Here is a 20,598-nt window from a genome sequence, read left to right as displayed (position 1 = left end):
TGATCACTCACTTAGAGGCAGACTTCGTGGAATGTGAAGTCAAGTGGGCCTTATGAACCATCACTACCAACAAAGCTAGTAGAGGTGATGGAATTCCAACTGAACTATTCAAATCCTAAAATATGATGCTGTGAAAGTGCTGCACTCAACATGCCAGTAAGTTTGGAAAAGTCAACAGTGGCCAGAGGACTGGATAATGTCAGTTTTCATTCCAATCCCAAAGAAAAGCAAAGCCAAAAAATGTTCAAACTACGGCACAGATGCACTCATCTCACACGATAGCAAAGTAATGCTCAAAATTCTCCAAGCCAGCTTTCAACAGTATGTGAACTGTGAAATTCCAGAAGTTCAAGCTGGTTTTAGAAAAGTCAGAAGAACCAGAGATCAAATTGCCAACATCTGTTGGATCACTGAAAAAGTGAGATAGTTCCAGAAAAACAGCTATTTCTGCTTTATTGACTATACCAAAGCCTTTGAATGTGTGGATCACAACAAACTGTGGAGAATTCTTAAAGAGATGGGAATACCAGACCACCTTACCTACCTCCTGAGAAATCTGTATGCGGGTAAAGAAGCAACAGTTAGAACTGGACATGGAACCTCAGACTGTTTCCAACTGGGAAAGGAGTACATCAAGGCTGTTTATTGTCACATCGTTTACTTAACTTCTATGCAGAGTACATCATACAAAATGCTAGGCTGGATGAAGCATAAGCTGGAATCAAGATTGCCGGGAGAAATATCACTAACTTTAGATATGCAGATGATACCGCCCTTATGGCAGAAAGTGAAGAAGAACTAAACAGCTGCTTGATAAAACTGAAAGAGGAGAGTGAAAAAGCTGACTTAAAACTCAACATTCAGAAAACTAAGATCATCGCATCGGGTCCCATCACTTCATGGCAAATATATGGGGAAACAGTGGAAATAGTGTCAGACTTTATTTTTGGGGGCTCCAAAATCACTGAAGATGGTGAGTTAGCCATGAAATTAAAAGACGCTTACTCCTTGGAAGGAAAGTTATGACCAACCTAGATAGCATATTCAAAAGCAGAGACATTACTTTGCCAACAAAGGCCCGTCTAGTCAAGGCTATGGTTTTTCCAGTGGTCATGTATGGATGTGAGTGTTGGACTGTGAAGAAAGCTGAGCGTTGAAGAATTGATGCTTTTGAACTGTGGTGTTGGAGAAGACTCTTGAGAGTCCCTTGGACTGCAAGGAGATCCAACCAGTCCATCCTACAGGAAATGAGTCCTGGGTGTTCATTGGAAGGACTGATGCTAAAGCTGAAACTCCAATACTTTGGCCACCTCATGCGAAGAGTTGACTCACTGGAAAAGACTCTGATGCTGGGAGGGATTGGGGGCAGGAAGAGACGGGGAAGACAGAGGATGAGATGGCTGGATGGCATCACCAATTCGATGGACATGAGTATGAGTAAACTCCGGAGTTGGTGATGGACAGGGAGGCCTGGCATGCTGCAATTCATGGGGTTGCAAAGAGTTGGACACGACTGAGCAACCGAACTGAACTGAACTGAAAATCACTGCAGATGGTGACTGAAGCCATTGCTCTTTGGAAGAAAAACCTAGACAGCATATTAAAAAGCAGAGACATTACTTTGCCGTCTAATGTCCATCTAGTAAAAGCTATGGTTTTGCCAGCAGTCATGTATAGATGTTAGAGTTGGACTAAAGAAACCTGAGTGCCAAAGAATTGATGCTTTTGGACTGTGGTGTTGGGGAAGACTTGTGAGATTTCCTTGGACTGCTAGGAGATCCGACCAGTCAATCCTAAAGGAAATCAGTCATGAATATTCATTGGAAGGACTGATGCTGAAGCTGAAACTCCAATACTTTGGCCACCTCATATGAAGAACTGACTCATTTGAAAAGACCCCGATCCTGGGAAAGATTGAAGGCAGGAGGAGAAGGGGATGAGAGGATGAGATAGAGGATAGGTAGAGGATGAGATGGTTGGATGGCATCACCGACTCAATGGACATGAGCTAAGTAAACTTGGGGAGTTGGTAATGGACAGGGAGACCTGGCGTGCTGCAGTCCATGGGGTCGCAAAGAGTCAGACACGACTGAGTGACTGAACTGAACTGATAATTACTTTCCTCCTTAGTGTATGTCCTGTACACACACTCACATACTCATCAGGATGCAGAAGGATCTGATTCATCAAGCTTTCTACATTTGGAACAAGAGACCAACGTCACTATATATAGACAAAGTTAAGTGAGTAAAATTTGTGTTCTCCCTCATTCAAACTCCATTTTACTCTTTAATTCATCTTTAAAATATACTCTGAAGTGCTTACCAGATGGCCCTTTAAAGCACAGCCAATTTCTTTCTTTAAAATTCTGTGGAATGTAGGTTTGCATTTTATTATTTCCCTTCATCACTTTTTACACTGACCTCTGTTAACACTTTTCAACTTCTTCATTTTAAATCATAATTATGTGTAACTACTGATCACTTACAGTGATCACCACTACATCACATTACAGCTACAGTGATGTAGCTTTAAGATGCTAGTGCCCAAAGATGTTTTATTTGCACTTTGATTTTGAATTATTTTTTGAACAAAACCATCCATTCCTATTTGTCTTTTTAGAGAGGTCTCAGAGTGGTCTATCCCCCTTTTTTCCTACTGCTGATTTTGTCTATATTTTAGTCCTTATCCTTTCTTACTTGGACCACTGAATTGCCTCCTAACTGGTCCCCTGACTGCAGACATGATCCCTTGTAATCCATCCTTCAGAACAGCAAATCTGATCATGGAGTTTTCCTTTGCTTCCAGCTGCCTGTCTACAGCATAGAGTCTAAATCCCTCCTGACTGCGTCTGATACTTGTCAAATTATGTGAGCTGTGATTACCTTTCAAGCCTTGTCTCTCCAACACAGAGCTCTGCTATAGTCACACAGAAGTGCCCACAGGTTCACCAAGAATTCACATTCTCTCACCTTACAGAGGTTTGAACAGCAAGTTCCCTCTTATTAAAAACCTCACTAGCGCTCTTCCTATTAGATTACTCATTACTTTTATTTCAAGAAGAATCTAAAAAAAAGTATTCCCTGCCAGGGAGGCTTTCCTTACCCAACCTAAAGCAGAGTGACAGTACTGACATTTATCTACCTCTGTCATAACTCAGCCCAGCTGTACGTGAATATATCTGTCTGCTGCAGGACACCGGTTCTTTCTAGGGGAGACTCAGCACTAACTATCTTCTGTTGAGTCAATGGGGCTTTGTGAGAAAAGCACAAGCAATAAAAATGAGGAGTTATTATACTTACAAGTAGATAATCTAGTTTTTAATTGAAGCAATATCATTTCTGTGGTTCCAGGGTAGTAAAGTTCTTAAAAGCTTGTCCATCAACATACAGGGCTAACATTACTTTTTAAGACATTTGGGTATAGCAGGTATATTAAAAGAATCTTAAATTTTAAGACTCTCTTAAGTTTTAAGATATTTTATATAAATATCAACTTCAATTTCACAAGTGTATTACTAGGTTTGATTTATCCTTCAGTCTCTCAGAGTTTTAATGTCTTGACTTAAAAATGTTTATTTTGTAGGTATTTTGTATAAGTCTCTGTGCTAGACCTTGGGAATATCATAAATATTATAATATTTATTTTAGAGGGTTATTATGAAAATAGGCCACCAGATTTTTACAGATCCCAGCAAAACCTTTAACAAATAAATGTCAGTTGTAATGTTGCTGTGGTTATAGCTGTTAAGGAGAACGTGCTAGGGCTTTTGAGGATAAGTCTTCAAGTAGAATGGATATATATATATATACACACACACATATATATAATTCAATAGCGAGGATGTTATAATAAAATGTGCATGGTAAAGCCATGTTACTTTGTTACTGTCATTTAGTACTTCATACACCAATCACAGTTGTCTGGGCTTTAGAGAGCAATGCAAATTACAGAAATCACTGCTACTGCTAAGTCACTTCAGTCGTGTCCAACTCTGTGTGACCCCATAGATGGCAGCCCACCAGGGTCCCCCATCCCTGGGATTCTCCAGGCAAGAACACTGGAGTGGGTTGCCATTTCCTTCTCCAATGCATGAAAGTGAAAAGTGAAAGGGAAGTCGCTCAGTCGTGTCTGACTCTATGCGACCCCACGGACTGCAGCCCACCAGGCTCGTCTGTCCATGGGATTTTCCAGGCAAGAGTACTGGAGTGGGGTGCCATTGCCTTCTCCAACAGAAATCAAAATGGTATATTATTTAGTGGATAAGAAAATATCTGCTTTTGATTATAACAGTCGAAAATTTCATTTGCTTGATGCAAGAAAATACTCAAATGCAGAAGATGACTTGGGTAGATAGCAAAGCATTTTTTTAAAATAAAAGATTTAAACAGACAAATGCTTCTTTCCTACAATTGTACTGTTACAAAGCAAATGATAGAATATATTGATGTTTTTAGAAACTAACAGTCAAACAGTAAAGAAGTAGTGTGCACTTTCCTCAGAATATATTATCTCATGTCTGTGTTATTTTTTTATCTTTAAAATTGGTTATTTAGAGGGAGAGGGTGGGATGATTTGGGAGAATGACATTCTAACATGTATACTATCATGTGAATTGAATCGCCAGTCTATGTCTGACGCAGGATGCAGCATGCTTGGGGCTGGTGCATGGGGATGACCCAGAAAGATGTTATGGGGAGGGAGGTGGGAGGGGGTTCATGTTTGGGAATGCATGTAAGAATTAAAGATTTTAAAATTTAAAAAATAAAAAACTAAAAAAAAAAAATTGGTTATTTAGGGAAAGGGCCACTTGGTTGAGCAAGGGCTACTTATGTGACGTGTCAGTCTTTATTTTTGGGAAGTTCTACTATTTTTTTTTCACTCAAATATAGGGTTTTTTTTTTTTTTCTATAGAAAGTTATATAAATTTCCAAATGACTCGCTGGATCAAATAAATCAGAATGTTTCAATTAGAAAAAGTAACTAATAATCTAAATAGTGGAAAAATGAATTATCATCAATGAATTTTGCGTTTTCCAGAACTCTGAAATTTTCTTTTTGCTGGCTAAATGAATAAAATGCTAAAACTACTTGGTAGTTTGAATTCTGCAGCATTTTTGTCTACAGAGATTTTGTATTTTATTGGTATCAGTTAAAGTTAGGTGTCTTAAATGTGAAAAAGCTTGCTCTATATAGCATTGGTGCTATGAGAATATATTTAGTGAGTATGTAAAATAGAGTACTTAGTTGTAGTAACTCTTACTAAAAGCTTTCAAGAGAATGGATAGTCACTACTATTTAGGCTAATAGTAGGAAGTTACTATTACTCATAACTTTTAGCAGAATGGATATTCATTACTATTCAGGGTAGTTTGTGCCAGGTTGCTTTAGTCATGTCTGATTCTTTGCATTCCCATAGACTGTAGCCCACTCCATGGACTCTAGCCCACCCCATAGACTGTAGCTCACTCATGGACTCTACCCCGCCCCATGGACTGTAGCCCACCAGGCTCATCTGTCGATGGGATTTTGCAGTCAAGAATACTTGAGTGGGCTGCCATTTCCTTCTCCAGGTGATTTTCCCAACCCAGTGATTGAACCCTTCTCTCTTATATCTCCTGTACTGGCATTCAGGTTCTTTACCACTAGTGCCTGGGAAGCCCTAATAGAAGGAAGTTATTTGAGGATTCCCTGGTGGTACAGATGGTAAAAAATCTGTCTGCAATGCAGGAGACTTGGGTTGGATCTCTGGGGTCACAAAGAGTCAGACATGACTCAGCAACTAACACTTCAAATCACTTCAGGAAGTTATTTATTGTAAACCATACCATTTTTTCCCTCATACTTATAAATATGGTTTGATCACTATCCCTAATTTTTATTTCCTCATATATCAAAAGATTGAATTATTTTACATAATTTTATGACTTCTTCATAAAAAATCAATTCTCCCATGGCCCAACTCTTTTTACTTTGACCGAACTTTTCATTTCCCCTAACCCTTAGTACAGAGAAGGCAATGGCACCCCACTCCAGTACTCTTGCCTGGAAAATCCCATGGATGGAGGAGCCTGGTAGGCTGTGGTCCATGGGGTCTCGAAGAGTCGGACATGACTGAGCGACTTCCCTTTCACTTTTCACCTTCATGCATTGGAGAAGGAAATGGCAACACACTCCAGTGTTCTTGCCTGGAGAATCCCAGGGACAGGGGAGCCTGTGCGCTGCCATCTATGGGGTCGCACAGAGTCAGACATCACTGAAGTGACTTAGCAACCCTTAATAACCCTGGAGAAGGAAATGGCAACCCACTCCAGTATTCTTGCCTGGAGAATATCATGGACAGAGAAAGCCTGGCAGGCTACAGTCCATGGGATGGCAAAGAGTCAGACATGACTGAGCAACTAACACAACCCTTAATAAAGTTACAGAGAAGAATCTACTGTCAACCCTTTATATCTGTTTCTTTGGTTCTTTTACATTCTTATTTCTCAAAGTAATTTTGTGTTGCCTTTATAATTTATTTATATTTAAATTTTGGTTTGTCAAGATTTAGTCTTCCCTCATCCGGACTGAGGAGCCTGGTAGGCTACAGTCCATCGGGTCGCTAAGAGTCAGACACGACTGAGCGACTTTACTTTCTCTTTTCACTTTCATGCATTGGAGAAGGAAATGGCAACCCACTCCATTGTTCTTGCTTGGAGAATCCCAGGGACGGGGGAGCCTGGTGGGCTGCCGTCTATGGGGTCGCACAGAGTCAGATACGACTGACGCGACTTAGCAGCAGCAGCAGCATCCTTCCAATATAATTATGTCACAATCATGACAGAACTAATATTTGGCATGCACATCAATGTGACTTATATTGCTCACTTCTGAGACCAGTGAGTATTTCATGGAGTTCTTAAAGAATTTTCCCCCTAAAATTATTACTTTGTTTTACAATTTGCTTAGCTTTCTATGTACCTATTCCTAAGTGTTCCCAAAGTTTCCACGTGTATTAACCCCTCTGAAGGGCATTTTTCACTTAGCTAGATACTAACTCCTGTCAATTCCTTTCTTCCCCTTCCACACTAACACCTCATTCATCATCCACCTATAGTTAGAACTGTCAATATTTTTCCAGACCATTTTTCCCACATATTCTCTCTGCCTACTGCATAACTACTGTCTTTAGAGTCTCCTCATTTCATCATTGATATCCCCACCATTCTTTTCCCTACCCTTCTTGTCTCTTGGTTCCCAAGTTGTGTGTGTGTGCATGTTGGGTGGTAAGTGTACGCATGAGTGTGGTTTATTCTCTATGTTGGTGGAACATATCTTCAAGTAACTTCCAGATAGGTAGCATGGAGACCTAAAATTTTCTGAGAACTAGACATCCCAACGGAGAAGGCAATGGCAACCCACTCCAGAACTCTTGCCTGGAAAATCCCATGGACAGAGGAGCCTGGTAGGCTGCAGTTCATGAGGTCGCTGCGAGTCAGACATGACTGAGCGACTTCACTTTCACTTTTCACTCTCATGTATTGGAGAAGGAAATGGCAACCGACTCCAGTGTTCTTGCCTGGAGAATCCCAGGGATGGGGGAGCCTGGTGGGCTGCCGTCTCTGGGGTCGCACAGAGTCGGGCACAACTGAAGTGACTTAGCAGCAGTAGCAGCACACATCCCAAACTGATTTTATTCAACCCTTACACTTAATGAGTAGTTTGTGGATAGAAGTTTAGTTTATATTCTCTTCTACTTGGAATTTCAAGGGCATTACCCATGACTCTCTTCGAAGTGTCTGTTATTGCTGTTGAGACACTGTATGAATGCTTATCCTTCCTCCATTGTATGTAATATATTTTAACTACGCAAAATACATAGTTATGTACTTTAATGTATTATGTAATGTATTTTAAACAACTATAAGCTAGTTATTTATAGAAACATTTGGAATCTGCTATATATCTCTTGCTGTTTTGAGTATAGTAACTTTGCGGAAATTTTTAAAATCAGATAGAACAAGATTTAAAGTTGTTTTATAAGCTGCATAATGCCTATAATGTAATTGATGTTAATTTTAGTTAACAGGCCATAATCAGCAACAATGTTGATTATTTTCCTTTCCAATAATTGCAGACAGTTTTATAAATTTAAAATATTTTTCATGCAAAAGTGCTCTAACCATTAATATTAAAAAAGGATGGAAAGTACAATTGGCAAAAGTCAGGTGATACTAGAATATGTATCAGTAGATTTTAACCTTTGCCAATTAATTAGTTGACTCTTGGTGAATAGTTTCATTGTTCTGGGTCTCTGTTTCTATAACTTTAAAGTGGAAATCGTTATTGTTTATTTATATCCCCTACTGTTTCATGAAAATGAATCAGAAAATGCATTCATATTTTAAAGGCATTTAGAACAAAGTAAAATTATGTATCTGTAGTATTTATATGTCTTTTTTGTTAATTTTCTACATCTATGCTAAGAGAATATTCTTGGTTTATATTCATTCACTACCCTTTACTATGTTTTAAAGTCCTTGTTTTGATTCAAATGTCTCTCTCTCATAAATAAATCAGAGCACTAACTCCCAATGCAAGTATTTCAGGGACTTCTCGGCAATGAAGACATTTCCAGAAAATATTAAAAACTGCCATTACAGATATTAACTTCAGAAAGTCTAAAATGTTCTGGGCTTATATTTAGCAATTGCCAATTCTTTGATTTGTGCTTATGGCTAAGAAATGGTCAAGAAATATTAAAGACATTTAATTCATTTCTAATGGTCAGTTAATAACCTCTGGTGATGAATCTGTCTCAGGTAAAGACCCTGAATTAGTTTTTATTTCAATAATAGACTGTTTTTAGAATATGCTTTATATGTTAAATTCCCAGCGAGTAATCAAGGACTAGAAATCATTACCACTGAATTTTAAACTCAGGTGATTTAGGAAAGCATAATAAGGTCTGGGAAAGCCATTCTTCATGGAGAGGAGGTATTACTATACAAGGGATCACATGAGAATTATTCTGGGAAGAAAAATGGTTTGAAACACTGTAATAAAATATATATATATATATAATAAATATACTTTTCAAAACAAACTAGAAAATGTAGGACCCTGAAAACATCTTTTCTGTTGGAATGACAAAGGGAAAAAAAGAGAAGCCATTTTAGAAAACATGAGTTTAAAAGTCTCGGGAAAAAGCAGGCCAGGAGTGATCACTCACATGATAACAGGCGATGATAGGGGGCACTGCAGGCGGACTCTTTACCAGCTGAGCTACCAGAGAAGCCCCAGGGACAATGACAGCTAGCGTATACTGAGTATAAGCCAGTCACGGTACCAAGTACCTTAACTATTTCCATCAATCCTGGCAGCACATACTCATGGTAGATACTATTGTTAGTCTTACTTTTGTAGACTAGGAACCAGAGACTTGGAAAATTTGAGTAATGTGTCTAATACCATACATATAAAAATAGTTATGTTCATATTAACGTTTAAAAATATATACCTTGTCCATGAGTAAGAAAATACTACATGTAAAGATGTCAATTTCTTCAAAACAGTATCTGAATTATAGTATAATTCCAACAAATATTCATGTGCAACTTCCTTTGCTTCTCAACAAAGAGTTTGTTTTTTTTTTTTTTTAAAAGATTGAGAAATGGCTAAAAGCGGTCTAATTTAGAAAAACCAAAAATAAAACAAGAATAACAACGAGACAGGCACTGACAGATACAAATAGGATGAAAGGTCAACAAAAGGTTCCATTAAGTCCATTACCAGACACAAACATTCTTGAAAACTCTGAATATGATTGATATGGTATTTCATACTAGTTAGGAAAGGAAAGCTTATTACCTTATCCCCTTATCACATGGATAAAAAATTTTACTTAATTCAATATTACCTTTCACACCACAAAACAGCTAGAAGAAAACAGAAATAATTATGTACCTAGTATCCTCCTTGTGGAAAAAGAATATTCAAGCAAATGATTAAAGAAGAAATAAATAAAATTATAAATTTGATCTCACATATTTTGGAATACAAGTTTAGGAATAAAAGTCAGGGATTTAAATTGCCATTTTAAAAGGCTTGGACACACCTTTTGTTCACATTTATGTTACTCATACCCATGGATTGAACAACCATGGATTGTGTTACAATCTAAGCTTCGTCCCCAGTGCTTACCCTAGTGCCATTAACAACAGTATTTGCTGAGAGACTCCTTGGATGTTCTAGTAACATCTGCTACTCTGTTCTAGTTGGGGGTCTTTCAGAATGATTTTGTATTTTTGTCTCTGCAAGCTAATTTTTAAACAACCCAGTTGGACAAGGAAATGAAATTAAATGAAAAATTTACATAGAGCATTTGTATATTCTAATCTACAAAGCCCTGGAGGGATAACTATCATTTACTCCATTTTCTTTTTCCTGTTGGAGAAAATATTTGGAGAAAGTAATTAAACAAAACAAAACACAACACTTTTTTTGTATGTGTTTATGAAAACAAGGCAAGACAGAGGACTCCAGTTCTGAGACCTATATTTTTTCTTGGTCAGGAAGTCATTTCTGTTCTACACTTGCTTCATGGACTTTACAAAATATGTTCATACACCTAAGAAGGACTCATATTAATCACTGTTACAGTTACATGTAAAAGAGATACCTATATAAAATAGACGAGATACCAGTTAAAATGAGATTTGCATTATTTCTATATAAACCCTTATGCTTAATAAAACTTCCAATATTAAATCAAGTCTTGATCTCTTTCCTAAACCGCTGCCCTCCCTCCACCACCACATCCTTAGGTGATGTGCTTTCACATACTCAATTATTTGAAAATACTTGTGAGTAGAATTTAGCATATTACGAAAACAGTAGAGGTTTATTTGTGCTGGCCCACTGAAAATGAAAATTGAGTGATCAAATTCAGGCTTCCAAAGATACTTAAGAGAATAAGTAATTTATTAGGGTTATTTGTTCTTTAAATGCACGCAGCCAGGCAAATGAAGCCTCATACAGAGTCGGGATCCTAACGCCTCCTGTTAAAGCTTGTGAACATCTGGTTTCAGAGAATAAATGGGTCATGTCAGTCATTATATGTAATGTACGTGGATACCCACCAGCAAAGAAAAACATAATTAGAAATTTAAGAAATGTGGCAAAGGGCCAAATTGTCTATTTTGAGTGTATTATAAGTTTTCAAGGTAAGCTGGGGAAACACCAGTACAATTGGAAAGTCTAATTGATTTGATCTAAATCTTTAAAGTGGTCTTGCATAAGCTCTCCCAAGAAGTGCATATTTTATTCGGAGGAATATCACTCTTTTGGATCAGATCTAAATGGCTTTGTCTTATATCCACTTCTAATTTAATAATAGCTACAATTTAAAGAATATTAATCATGTGCCATACATGGTGCTTATTTGCTCTTTACATTGTGCACTTACTTAAACTATGGGCATTCAATTATTCATTAGCAGAAATAGTTCACAAAAATTACTATTTTCCACTACAACTTAGAATTTCAGAACCTTTGATTGATCTTATATTCTGACACACTGAATTAATCTCACACTAGGATTAAAATTTATGAGTCAGTGCTGTACAGAAGATGAAACATTATTAGAAAAAAATGACTAAGAGGAAAACCGATTTAAAAAAAATCAGAACTCATAATAAGTTGACTTGTTCAATAAGTAGTACTTAGAATTCAACATTAATATTAAAACAAAAACATACAAACAAACAAATAAATCTGTATAGCAAACAGATTCAACCAAAATCCAGGATAGTAAATTTTATCTTACCTTCAGTGTCTGCTAGTCCTATGCCTACTCCTGTCTGTTTTATAGGCTCTTGCCCATTCTGTCCCATCTTTCCTCTGTTTAGAAAGGAAATAAAAGTTTATATACTTCAATTATGATCTTAAATGCAAACGTGAAGTCTAAGTTTGAAAAAATAGAATGTGACATTATATATTCAGACCTGCAACAAATTACTTGAAGGGCAAATATAAACATAATAAATTGATTCCCATCATGTTAATTTTAAAGTGGATATTTGTTCATTATTCCTATTTAGGCTAAACATTGTACCTCAAAATTCAGTGTTCTATTCATGGATTCATTTGTCAAAGATCAGACCATCATGAAATCTTCTAATTTTGTTTTGGAATGGGGATTTTTTTTTTTTCTTACCATTTTTAACTCAAGAAGGAGGGTTTTTTAGATCTACACTTTGTTATGATGAGTTGTATAGATCTTTTGGTGAGAAGGGAAATTTTGAATTGAATAACTTAAAATAATATTGAAACAATATGGATGTTTATTTCTTTCAGATCCTTCCTGAGTGTAGCTTATTGGCTTTTGAAGTCATCCTGCTTGGTCTCTACTTCTGGCTCTACTACTTTATGCTGTCATTTAAGGTAAATCTACTTATCTTGTGAAGACTATTTCTTCTTTTGTAATTTAAGGATAGTAACACGAGTTACCCTTTGGTTGTGAGAAAATCACATGGAAAATGAATATAACTGCTTAGCACAGTGACTGAAACAGCATAATATTCAATATATATAAAGTGCTGATAGGTAGTTGCATACATAATGGCTTTAGAATTCAGCCAATGGCTGCAAACCAGTTTTAGTTTTGGCCTTCAACTTCTTGGAAGGCCAAACAGATGAAGAACTCAGGAGACTATGAGCCCTGTGAGTTCAGAATATTGATAATGTAACTGCCAAAAGACTATAGGCACTTCTTGTTTCTTCAGAGAAAAAGTTACATGGCATACAAAAGATTCTGAAATTGCCCTTATATGTAATTATATAAGATGTTCTAAAAAGATGGACTAAAAAGGTTTAAGTGTTTTAAAAAAAGGTGCTTGATCAAAGAAATGTCTTGATATTATACTTTCCAGACAATAATTCTAACATGGCAGTATTTACTAACAATTCATTTTTATTCTCACAAAAATATTTAATTTGCCAACCAGTGAAAATGTAACCATACTTATTTCTTAAGAATCCAATTTTATCTTACTTGAAAACTGCTCTAAAGATCCTCTTATCATTTTAGTGAAATGGTTCTGTACATAATGAAAGAGGAACTGACGTAAATTCAACAATTATTTTACCTTGAAAGCCAGTATATTGTTCCAGTATAACAATCCTAGGTCAAAGTTTTAAGCACACATTTTTAATAATTGATATTTTGAAGGATAAAGTTAGAAATTATATATATATATATGTCTGCATCTGAATATGTACAAAAGTCTTGATTAAGCAATGTGCAAAACTTCAGCTTGTGTAATTACTTCAGTGAGATCACAACAGACTTGATAAGTTAAAAAAATTAACTTTGCAGTATCTGCTACTATTACACAGGGAGAAAGCCTAACAGCAGCAATCTTACCTTTAGCAGTACCCTGTATTAGTAGAGCTGGCCAAAACACAACCTGTTATTCAGCCATACACAGGTGAACGTGAGAAACAATCTAGCAGTGCTAATCTAGTAGATCAGAGTGCTAAAAAATTACCATTCTATTCTATGCCAGACTTTAACAAAATAAGTATAATTTTCAGTAATTGCGACAAGAATTTTTTGGGTAATTTTTTACTTGGTCTTGAGGTTTAGATTTAATATTTTAATGATGCTATTCAGCTGCAGTACTTGCTTCTATTGAAAACTGATTTTCACATTTGGTATTTAGCCAAAATATATATTAGGTGCATTTCTAAGATTATACAGAAAACTTGCAGCACCGCAAAAGCTAAATGAAGTACAAAGGAAATATAACTGTTGGTCATATAAAGGATACAATGTTTTGAATTCTCGATAAATAACCTTCAGCTCGGAACATTCTGACTGCACAAATGATAATGTTTATTTGTTAAACAGTCACCAAGTAGTTATTGAACACTTATGCTAGCCCAAGCAATAATTGTGTTAGATACAAAAGGAGATAAAAGAACCACCAAATACTGATTCTTACATATCTCCTGTAATGCTTTAGAAAAGAGAACTTTCTTTGTCCTCATATGGCAAAACAATAGTTTCCTAGCTTTTGATTTACAAAAGAAACAGGAAAACGGGAAAAAACAAAATTGAAATGTGGTCTGTAGGTAAAAAAAAAAATCCACTTTAGACATTCAGATATTGAGGAAATAATGTACTTATGCTCTGGAAGTTATAAATTTTGTCATCGTGTTAAATCATATATCTTGAAAGGTACAGATAAATTGGAAGTCATGTGTGGTACAAAACCTTTACTGACATACGATATTCACAGCTTGGAGACAGGAATGCAATGACTTTGCAGAAATTCTCTTCTGTTAAATTGGATCATCAATGTATGGACCTACGAGATTGTATCCCTTTTAGAAATCATTGCCAATAAAAACGAACTGATTAAATACAAATAAGTCCATTGAATCCACAACCTACATCTTAAAAGAGTAGATGGATAGATAATCCAATATTGAGTCAAGTAGGAAAAACATATCCTGAAAATCACAAAATAAACATATTTTTCCACTGTACAAATCTATTTTACCCTATTATTTTGCTTTTATAAACTTGAGCCATTATCTAAATATTAGAGCTCTTCTGGGGATCAAAAGGAAAGATTTCAAAAAACCTTGACATTAAAACAAAGAGAAGTAAAAGTTCCACTCCCAGAGAAGATTTCACTCAACAGAGAAAATTTAACAAGGCCCAGGGCAGTGGTTCACAAACTCTCTCTGTAAAGGGCCAGATAATGAAGGATTTGAATGTTCTCTGCTGCAATCACACAATTCTGCCCCTAGAGCACAGACAATATTAGGTAACACATGAGCAGGCTGGTGGGGCCGTATTCCAATAAAACTTAACATATGGACACAAATTTTAAATTCACACAATTATCATGTATCACAAAATGCTATTCTTCTGGGCTTTTGGGAAACATTTAAAAATGCAAAAGCCATTTTTAGTTCTTCCTAGACCTTACAAAACCAGGCAGTGGGCTAGATTCACCCTGGCCTAGAGCCTGGAGCTGTGGCCCAATGGCATTTTTGAAAACTTATCAACTAGTTATTGGAGAAAGTCAGGGAGTTTAGATTTTGATATTGGAATAGAGATAACATATTTACCTTGGATTTATCTTGGATGCTACTAAATTTTGCCACCAATATGACTAAAACCATTCTAACACATTCTAAACACAATCAGCTTTAGTTTTGCATTTTATTTGCAATATGATTTTCTCGAGGCTTAACATTTTATAAATGAACGTTATTCTAAGAGTATCTATTTGGGGACCTATATACGGCTTATTACTTGTTCTAGAAAATATGGTTCTACTTCAAAATATTCCATTTTAATGGTAGAAGAATTTATAGTTGAAAAGTTATTAGTAGTCCAATGTGTTTCTATTTCAAATATAATATATGAGCTCTTTATATATATTTAAATGTCTCCTGATTCAAAATAAATTAATCTATACATTATACGATTACAGCATCCACATACTACTGCTGCTGAACTTCCTTCAGCATCAGTTCAGTCCAGTTCAGTAGATCAGTCATGTCTGACTCTTTGCGACCCCATGGACATCTAAGTTATCATTTTAGCAGTGTTTTCTATTAAATATTGAATGTATTGATTAAGTTGTCCTGGTAGTGACCAGCATTCATCCTTAGAATTCACTAAATTAATCCAATCTTTCCTGAATGGTCTATTTTTCTGTTGGTGCAAAGAGTGGAAGTGCTTCAGAGACACTGACTCAAACTCGGATAATTATCTAGTTATTTCCTTTTCATTGGTAAGAGAAGCTTACTCATGATGCTGTTAACTTTGTAGTGGAAAAAAAAGAGAGCCACTTACATCCTTGGAATAGGAAATAGATTAGTCTCCCCTGCAGCGCTGCTGCTTCCTTCACTGTCCACGCTATACCCACTGCCAAAGCTGCTGCCCGAGGAGCCAGTGGACACGGAGCTTTCTGCAGGCCGGTGATTGGTGGGCTTGGCTGCATGGTGTGGGAAGAGTCAATGCCACAGTCAATCAGTGAAACTCCAACTGATCTCCAAATGCAACTTAAACGTTTTTCTCCATTTACATTATAAAGAAACAGCTCTGGCAAAAATTCTGCATTTCTTAACCTTGCTTTCGTTCTCTTTTCCTTAATCAATAACTTTCAGTGGCAACACTAAAGCCCTTGATTGTTTTTGTTGGACAAAAAAGAAAAACAAAATCAGTTCTAGGGATAAACCATCAGATTTTTAGACTGAGTTAAATATTATTATTATTTGTTGTGATTTATTTGTACTGTATTACAATAATACTATGGCAAGCAAATAAGAATTGTGGCTATTTCATAGAGAAAAGACTTTAGGAAGACTTGGGTAGATAGAAGTGACAGAATACATGAAAATTGCAATATTTTCCATGTTAATAGCCAATAATTTAAGAAGTCAAGGCGCAAAATAGAATAGATCATTTTAGGAAATGATTAAAAATTCTGGACTTGTTTGTATGTAGCCCTACCAACTGCCTCCAGCAGGTTTTAAACTTTGAAGATATTTATTTTCCCTTAGTCATGTCCTAGTTTATGAGTGGGAGTTGTTTTAAATAACCCATGAGTTTGATTTTTGAACATAAGAATGCATATTCCCATAGAAGAATTATAAATCTGTATTATAAATTATGCAATAAGTGAATGGTAATGTTAGCAGAGTTCTAGATTAGAGATTTGGGAGGAAATTTTGATGCCAAAGAAATGAAGAGAAAGAGTTTCCTCTTTTTTGTGGGGGTTGGGGAGATGCTCTAGGCAGATTTTTGAAACTATCATTTTTCTTCTGCTGTGTGGTCAGAGTTTTAGGAGTGTGAGCTCTGATCTCACAGAATATGGTTTTGAATTCCCAATCCGGCTGAAGTAACTCTAGGAAGTCTGTTTCCTCATTTGAAAATAATGGAGTCAATAAAGCCTCCCTCATAAAATGATGGTAATCAGGAGGGAGATAAAGCTGGAATACAGTAACGCACACTTCTTTTACTGTGATTTTCTTTGCTATACCCGTCAGACCTCTTCCTCAGGGCTTTATCATCAATGGCTGTTTCCCAGTCTTTGAGAGTATCTGGTCCCTGACAATGAATTCACCTTGATTCTCTTCTAATTTTAGATGTACTTTAAGCTGCAAAACTATTTAGATTCTCTCTCCTCCATAAATACTCTTCTACTGTTTAGTCAGGAGTTTCTTAAGCAGTTGGATGGATCCACATCACTTAATAAAGAGTTGATAATCTTTTATGATCTTATATTATCAACATTTTTCTTAAAGAAATGTACAAAAGCACAATGGCAATCTGGCGGTGCTTTAAGCGGTATATACCCCTTCCAAAAAATAGAAAACATAGATACTGTGAAGGAAATCATTTGAGGGCAGGAAACTATCAGATTAGCTAGGATCAAGTCTTTCAAAGGTTTTAAGTTTTTTTCTCACTTCTTCCTTTCCATTTCTGAACGATCAGTTTCTCTAAAGCCACCAGAAATGTTCATACCAGCCACCACATGTTAGTGATAGTAGGATTCTTTTTCCAGAATAGAGAAGGAAGAAATATTTGATAATTAGTCAGCTGTATGTCAGGTGTGTATTAAATTGGGAATAGCTAGTTAGAAAAGTGCCTGAATCCTGTTAAGTAACCAGTCACCAGTGAATTAAGAGTAACACATAGGACTAGATTTCCAGGAAAAGAGTAATAATCATAATGCTTGTTTGATATTCTCTTTAACTTATGTAGAAGAAATCTGGCTAATGTGTTAAAGACTTTTTAAAAAGATAAAGTTATAAAATGCAAGGGTAATATGACATATAAAATTATGAACACAATAAAGTAGATTAAACTGTATAATCAACTGCACAGTGAGTCAGACAAGTCAATGGATTATAAACGAGGAAAAGCTATCACACTTTTTGATTGTCAATAGATGATTTAACTAACTAGATTGTTAATATTTTTAGTATGACACTGAATGTAAGAAAGTGATTTCATCAACTGGAAAATCTCAATATATTACTTTCAAAGACAAACCTTAATTAATAGACATTATTTTTAAACTCAATTTACTAATTTAAAACTTTTTTTTTTAATCCCTGAGCAATCTCACAAATCTCACAATACATCAAAATATCCAAAGATGTCTTATTATTTACATTTCAAAATATCTAATCTTTTCTCTGGCAAACTTTGATTTTTACCTGATGAATTTCTAGCTCTAGTCCTCTTCTGGGATATTTGAGAAATGTGAACAGAATGTAAAACAATATAATCATAGGAAACGAAAAAGGCTAGAAATAAATTTAAGGAAACAGTTTTTTCATATTGCCTAGGCAAATGGAAATTTCATGTGGAAAACCAATTAAAGTATTGCCAATATTTTAAATGCAAACCAGTAATATTTAAACAAAGAAAATTAAATATAGGGAACATATACAAATTTCAGAATAAGTCTAAGTCCACCTTTGTAAAATGAAATTACATGTAAAGTTAAATCTAAAGAAATTTTGGGTATTTAGATGAATAACTCGAATGTTTATGTTTGGCATTATTTTAATAAAATGTCTGTGCATGACTGTACTTTTTTTTTTAACCTGATATGTAGAGATAGCTTGACACAGTTAGTTTCTGAAAATGAATTCAATTATAATGCAGAATATATCTTCCCTGTACAGGGCTATATCTATATTGCATAAAATGAGGTTAAAATATAGAAACGCAGTTTTGATGATCTGGTGCTAAGAGTCCAAATATTTTAATAGTTCCTTTTCAGTTACTTGAAACAACACATCTATTTACTAATTTTCTCTAATTGAATCAGCTCCCACATAAGAAACCATCAATTATATTAAACTGAACTAAATCTGTATTTCTGCAAACCTCCAACAGTAAATTCTAAAAGCAATGAATAAAGTGCTTAAGGACTTTCTATTAGAGGCCAGATTATAATTTCAAGACATCTCATGATTTCAGTCAAATTCTTTAGTTTGCTTTATCAAATCTGTTTCATTTACTTTATCGGCTGTTGTTTTCCACAAGTACCTCCCATGACTTTCCTTTGTATACTCTTCACTGAAGCCCATTCAGACCACTCACTTTGAATCGCTATGATTTGGTTTCTCTTCTCCTGAGCTCTAGCCAAGTCTCTTTCCAATTTTGTTATACCTTCCTCTGACCCTGTCATTTTCTCTATCTAAATGATACTCATCTGGAAAGGTACAGTTCAGATGGAACCTGTTTCATACATTTCCTTCATCTTTATACTCAGAAGTGAACTCTCCTATATTTAGACTCTCACAGCACATAATTTATATAGCTTTTACAGCAATAATCATTTTCTATATTTAATTGTAGTTGTTAGATTCATGCGGTTATTGGAAGAAGAACCTACCTATATTTGTTCCATGATAGCCTTCTTAAAAGCTTAATCCTGGAACTATGCTGAAGCAATATTTAATAAATTGATAGTAAAAATTATAATAATGATAATTATATTAATAATTCTTTCCTTTAACCAAACAATTTAAAATATCTGAGTGATATAGAAGATTTCTCACTTTTTAAAAATTCAGTTCTGTGTTGATACAAATCAAAAATATCAGAAACACCACAGTATATATATATTATATATATATATATATATATATATATTTACCCCATGTTCTTTGTCAATGAAACTTTGGGTAATCTTTTTTTTTTTTTTGGTTAACTTTTAAAATCAGAGATTCAACTTTAATCTGTCATACTGCATAGAAAAATGTGATCACTTGATCAGATGTTTTGTCATCCCAAATACCCCCAAACTGGTTTGATTAAAAGAAATATTTAATGATAACACATGAAACATGGGAGAGCATAGCCTTGTGAATTCATAACAGACCATGAATATTATATATATATACACACATATATATACATACATATATATATTTCTAAACTGGAGTGACAGAATAATACATATGGTAACATTCCATGGGAGGTACTAGAGGGTACACTTAAGCTGACTGCAACTCTTGGTGTACAGACAGGAGGTAGGCTCTGGTTTATATTTCAGTATAATGTCTCTTTACATTTCTTGTAGAAAATAATACTTGAAAACAGTAAAACTAAATATGACTTTTCATAATATTATGATTTCAAAATTAACAATTTAAAAAATTTCTTCTTCATTCTTCCAACTCTAACAGAATTTCAGAAATCATGTATTATGCATCTGTGTATTACATATGAAAATATTTATTTCACATTCAATTTGAGACTTTTTTAATAATGAAAAACATTTTTGGAGCCATTTTCTTAATGAATTACATTTTGGGAGGCCTATTTTCTTTTTGAATTTTTACTTGTATTTTCAAAAACCAACTAGAAAAAAGCGTGTATCAAATAAATATGTGATGGTATAAGTCTACACTGCTGCTGCTGCTGCTGAGTCTAGGAGAATAAATACTAGCATGTTGAATCATTTTGGGACTCATTTATTGAGGGGGCATTTCAGGTAAATTAATTTTATCTTCTGTGAGGCAATTCAATCTGTTTTGAATTATTCTCTGACCTCTTCATTTTCTGTG

General features: G+C 35.2%; 1 protein-coding gene across 7 annotated transcripts in view; it reads right to left on the bottom strand.

Moving 5' to 3' along the window:
- PCLO (piccolo presynaptic cytomatrix protein) overlaps positions 1 to 20,598 on the bottom strand; it is a 377,965-nt gene that overhangs the window by 25,113 nt on the left and 332,254 nt on the right. For all 7 annotated transcript variants that reach the window (XM_060414989.1, XM_060414990.1, XM_060414992.1 and 4 more), the window contains 2 exons: positions 15,860 to 16,001; positions 11,810 to 11,883 (listed from right to left, as the gene is read on the bottom strand). In XM_060414989.1, coding sequence (XP_060270972.1) covers positions 11,810 to 11,883; positions 15,860 to 16,001 — 216 coding nt within the window. The remainder of the gene's footprint in view (positions 1 to 11,809; positions 11,884 to 15,859; positions 16,002 to 20,598) is intronic.

Source organism: Ovis aries, chromosome 4 (genome assembly GCF_016772045.2).
Source record: "Ovis aries strain OAR_USU_Benz2616 breed Rambouillet chromosome 4, ARS-UI_Ramb_v3.0, whole genome shotgun sequence".
NCBI classification, from domain to species: Eukaryota; Metazoa; Chordata; class Mammalia; order Artiodactyla; family Bovidae; genus Ovis; species Ovis aries.
The sequence above is the reverse complement of the archived record's forward strand: the minus strand, read 5'-3'. Positions and strand labels throughout refer to the sequence as shown.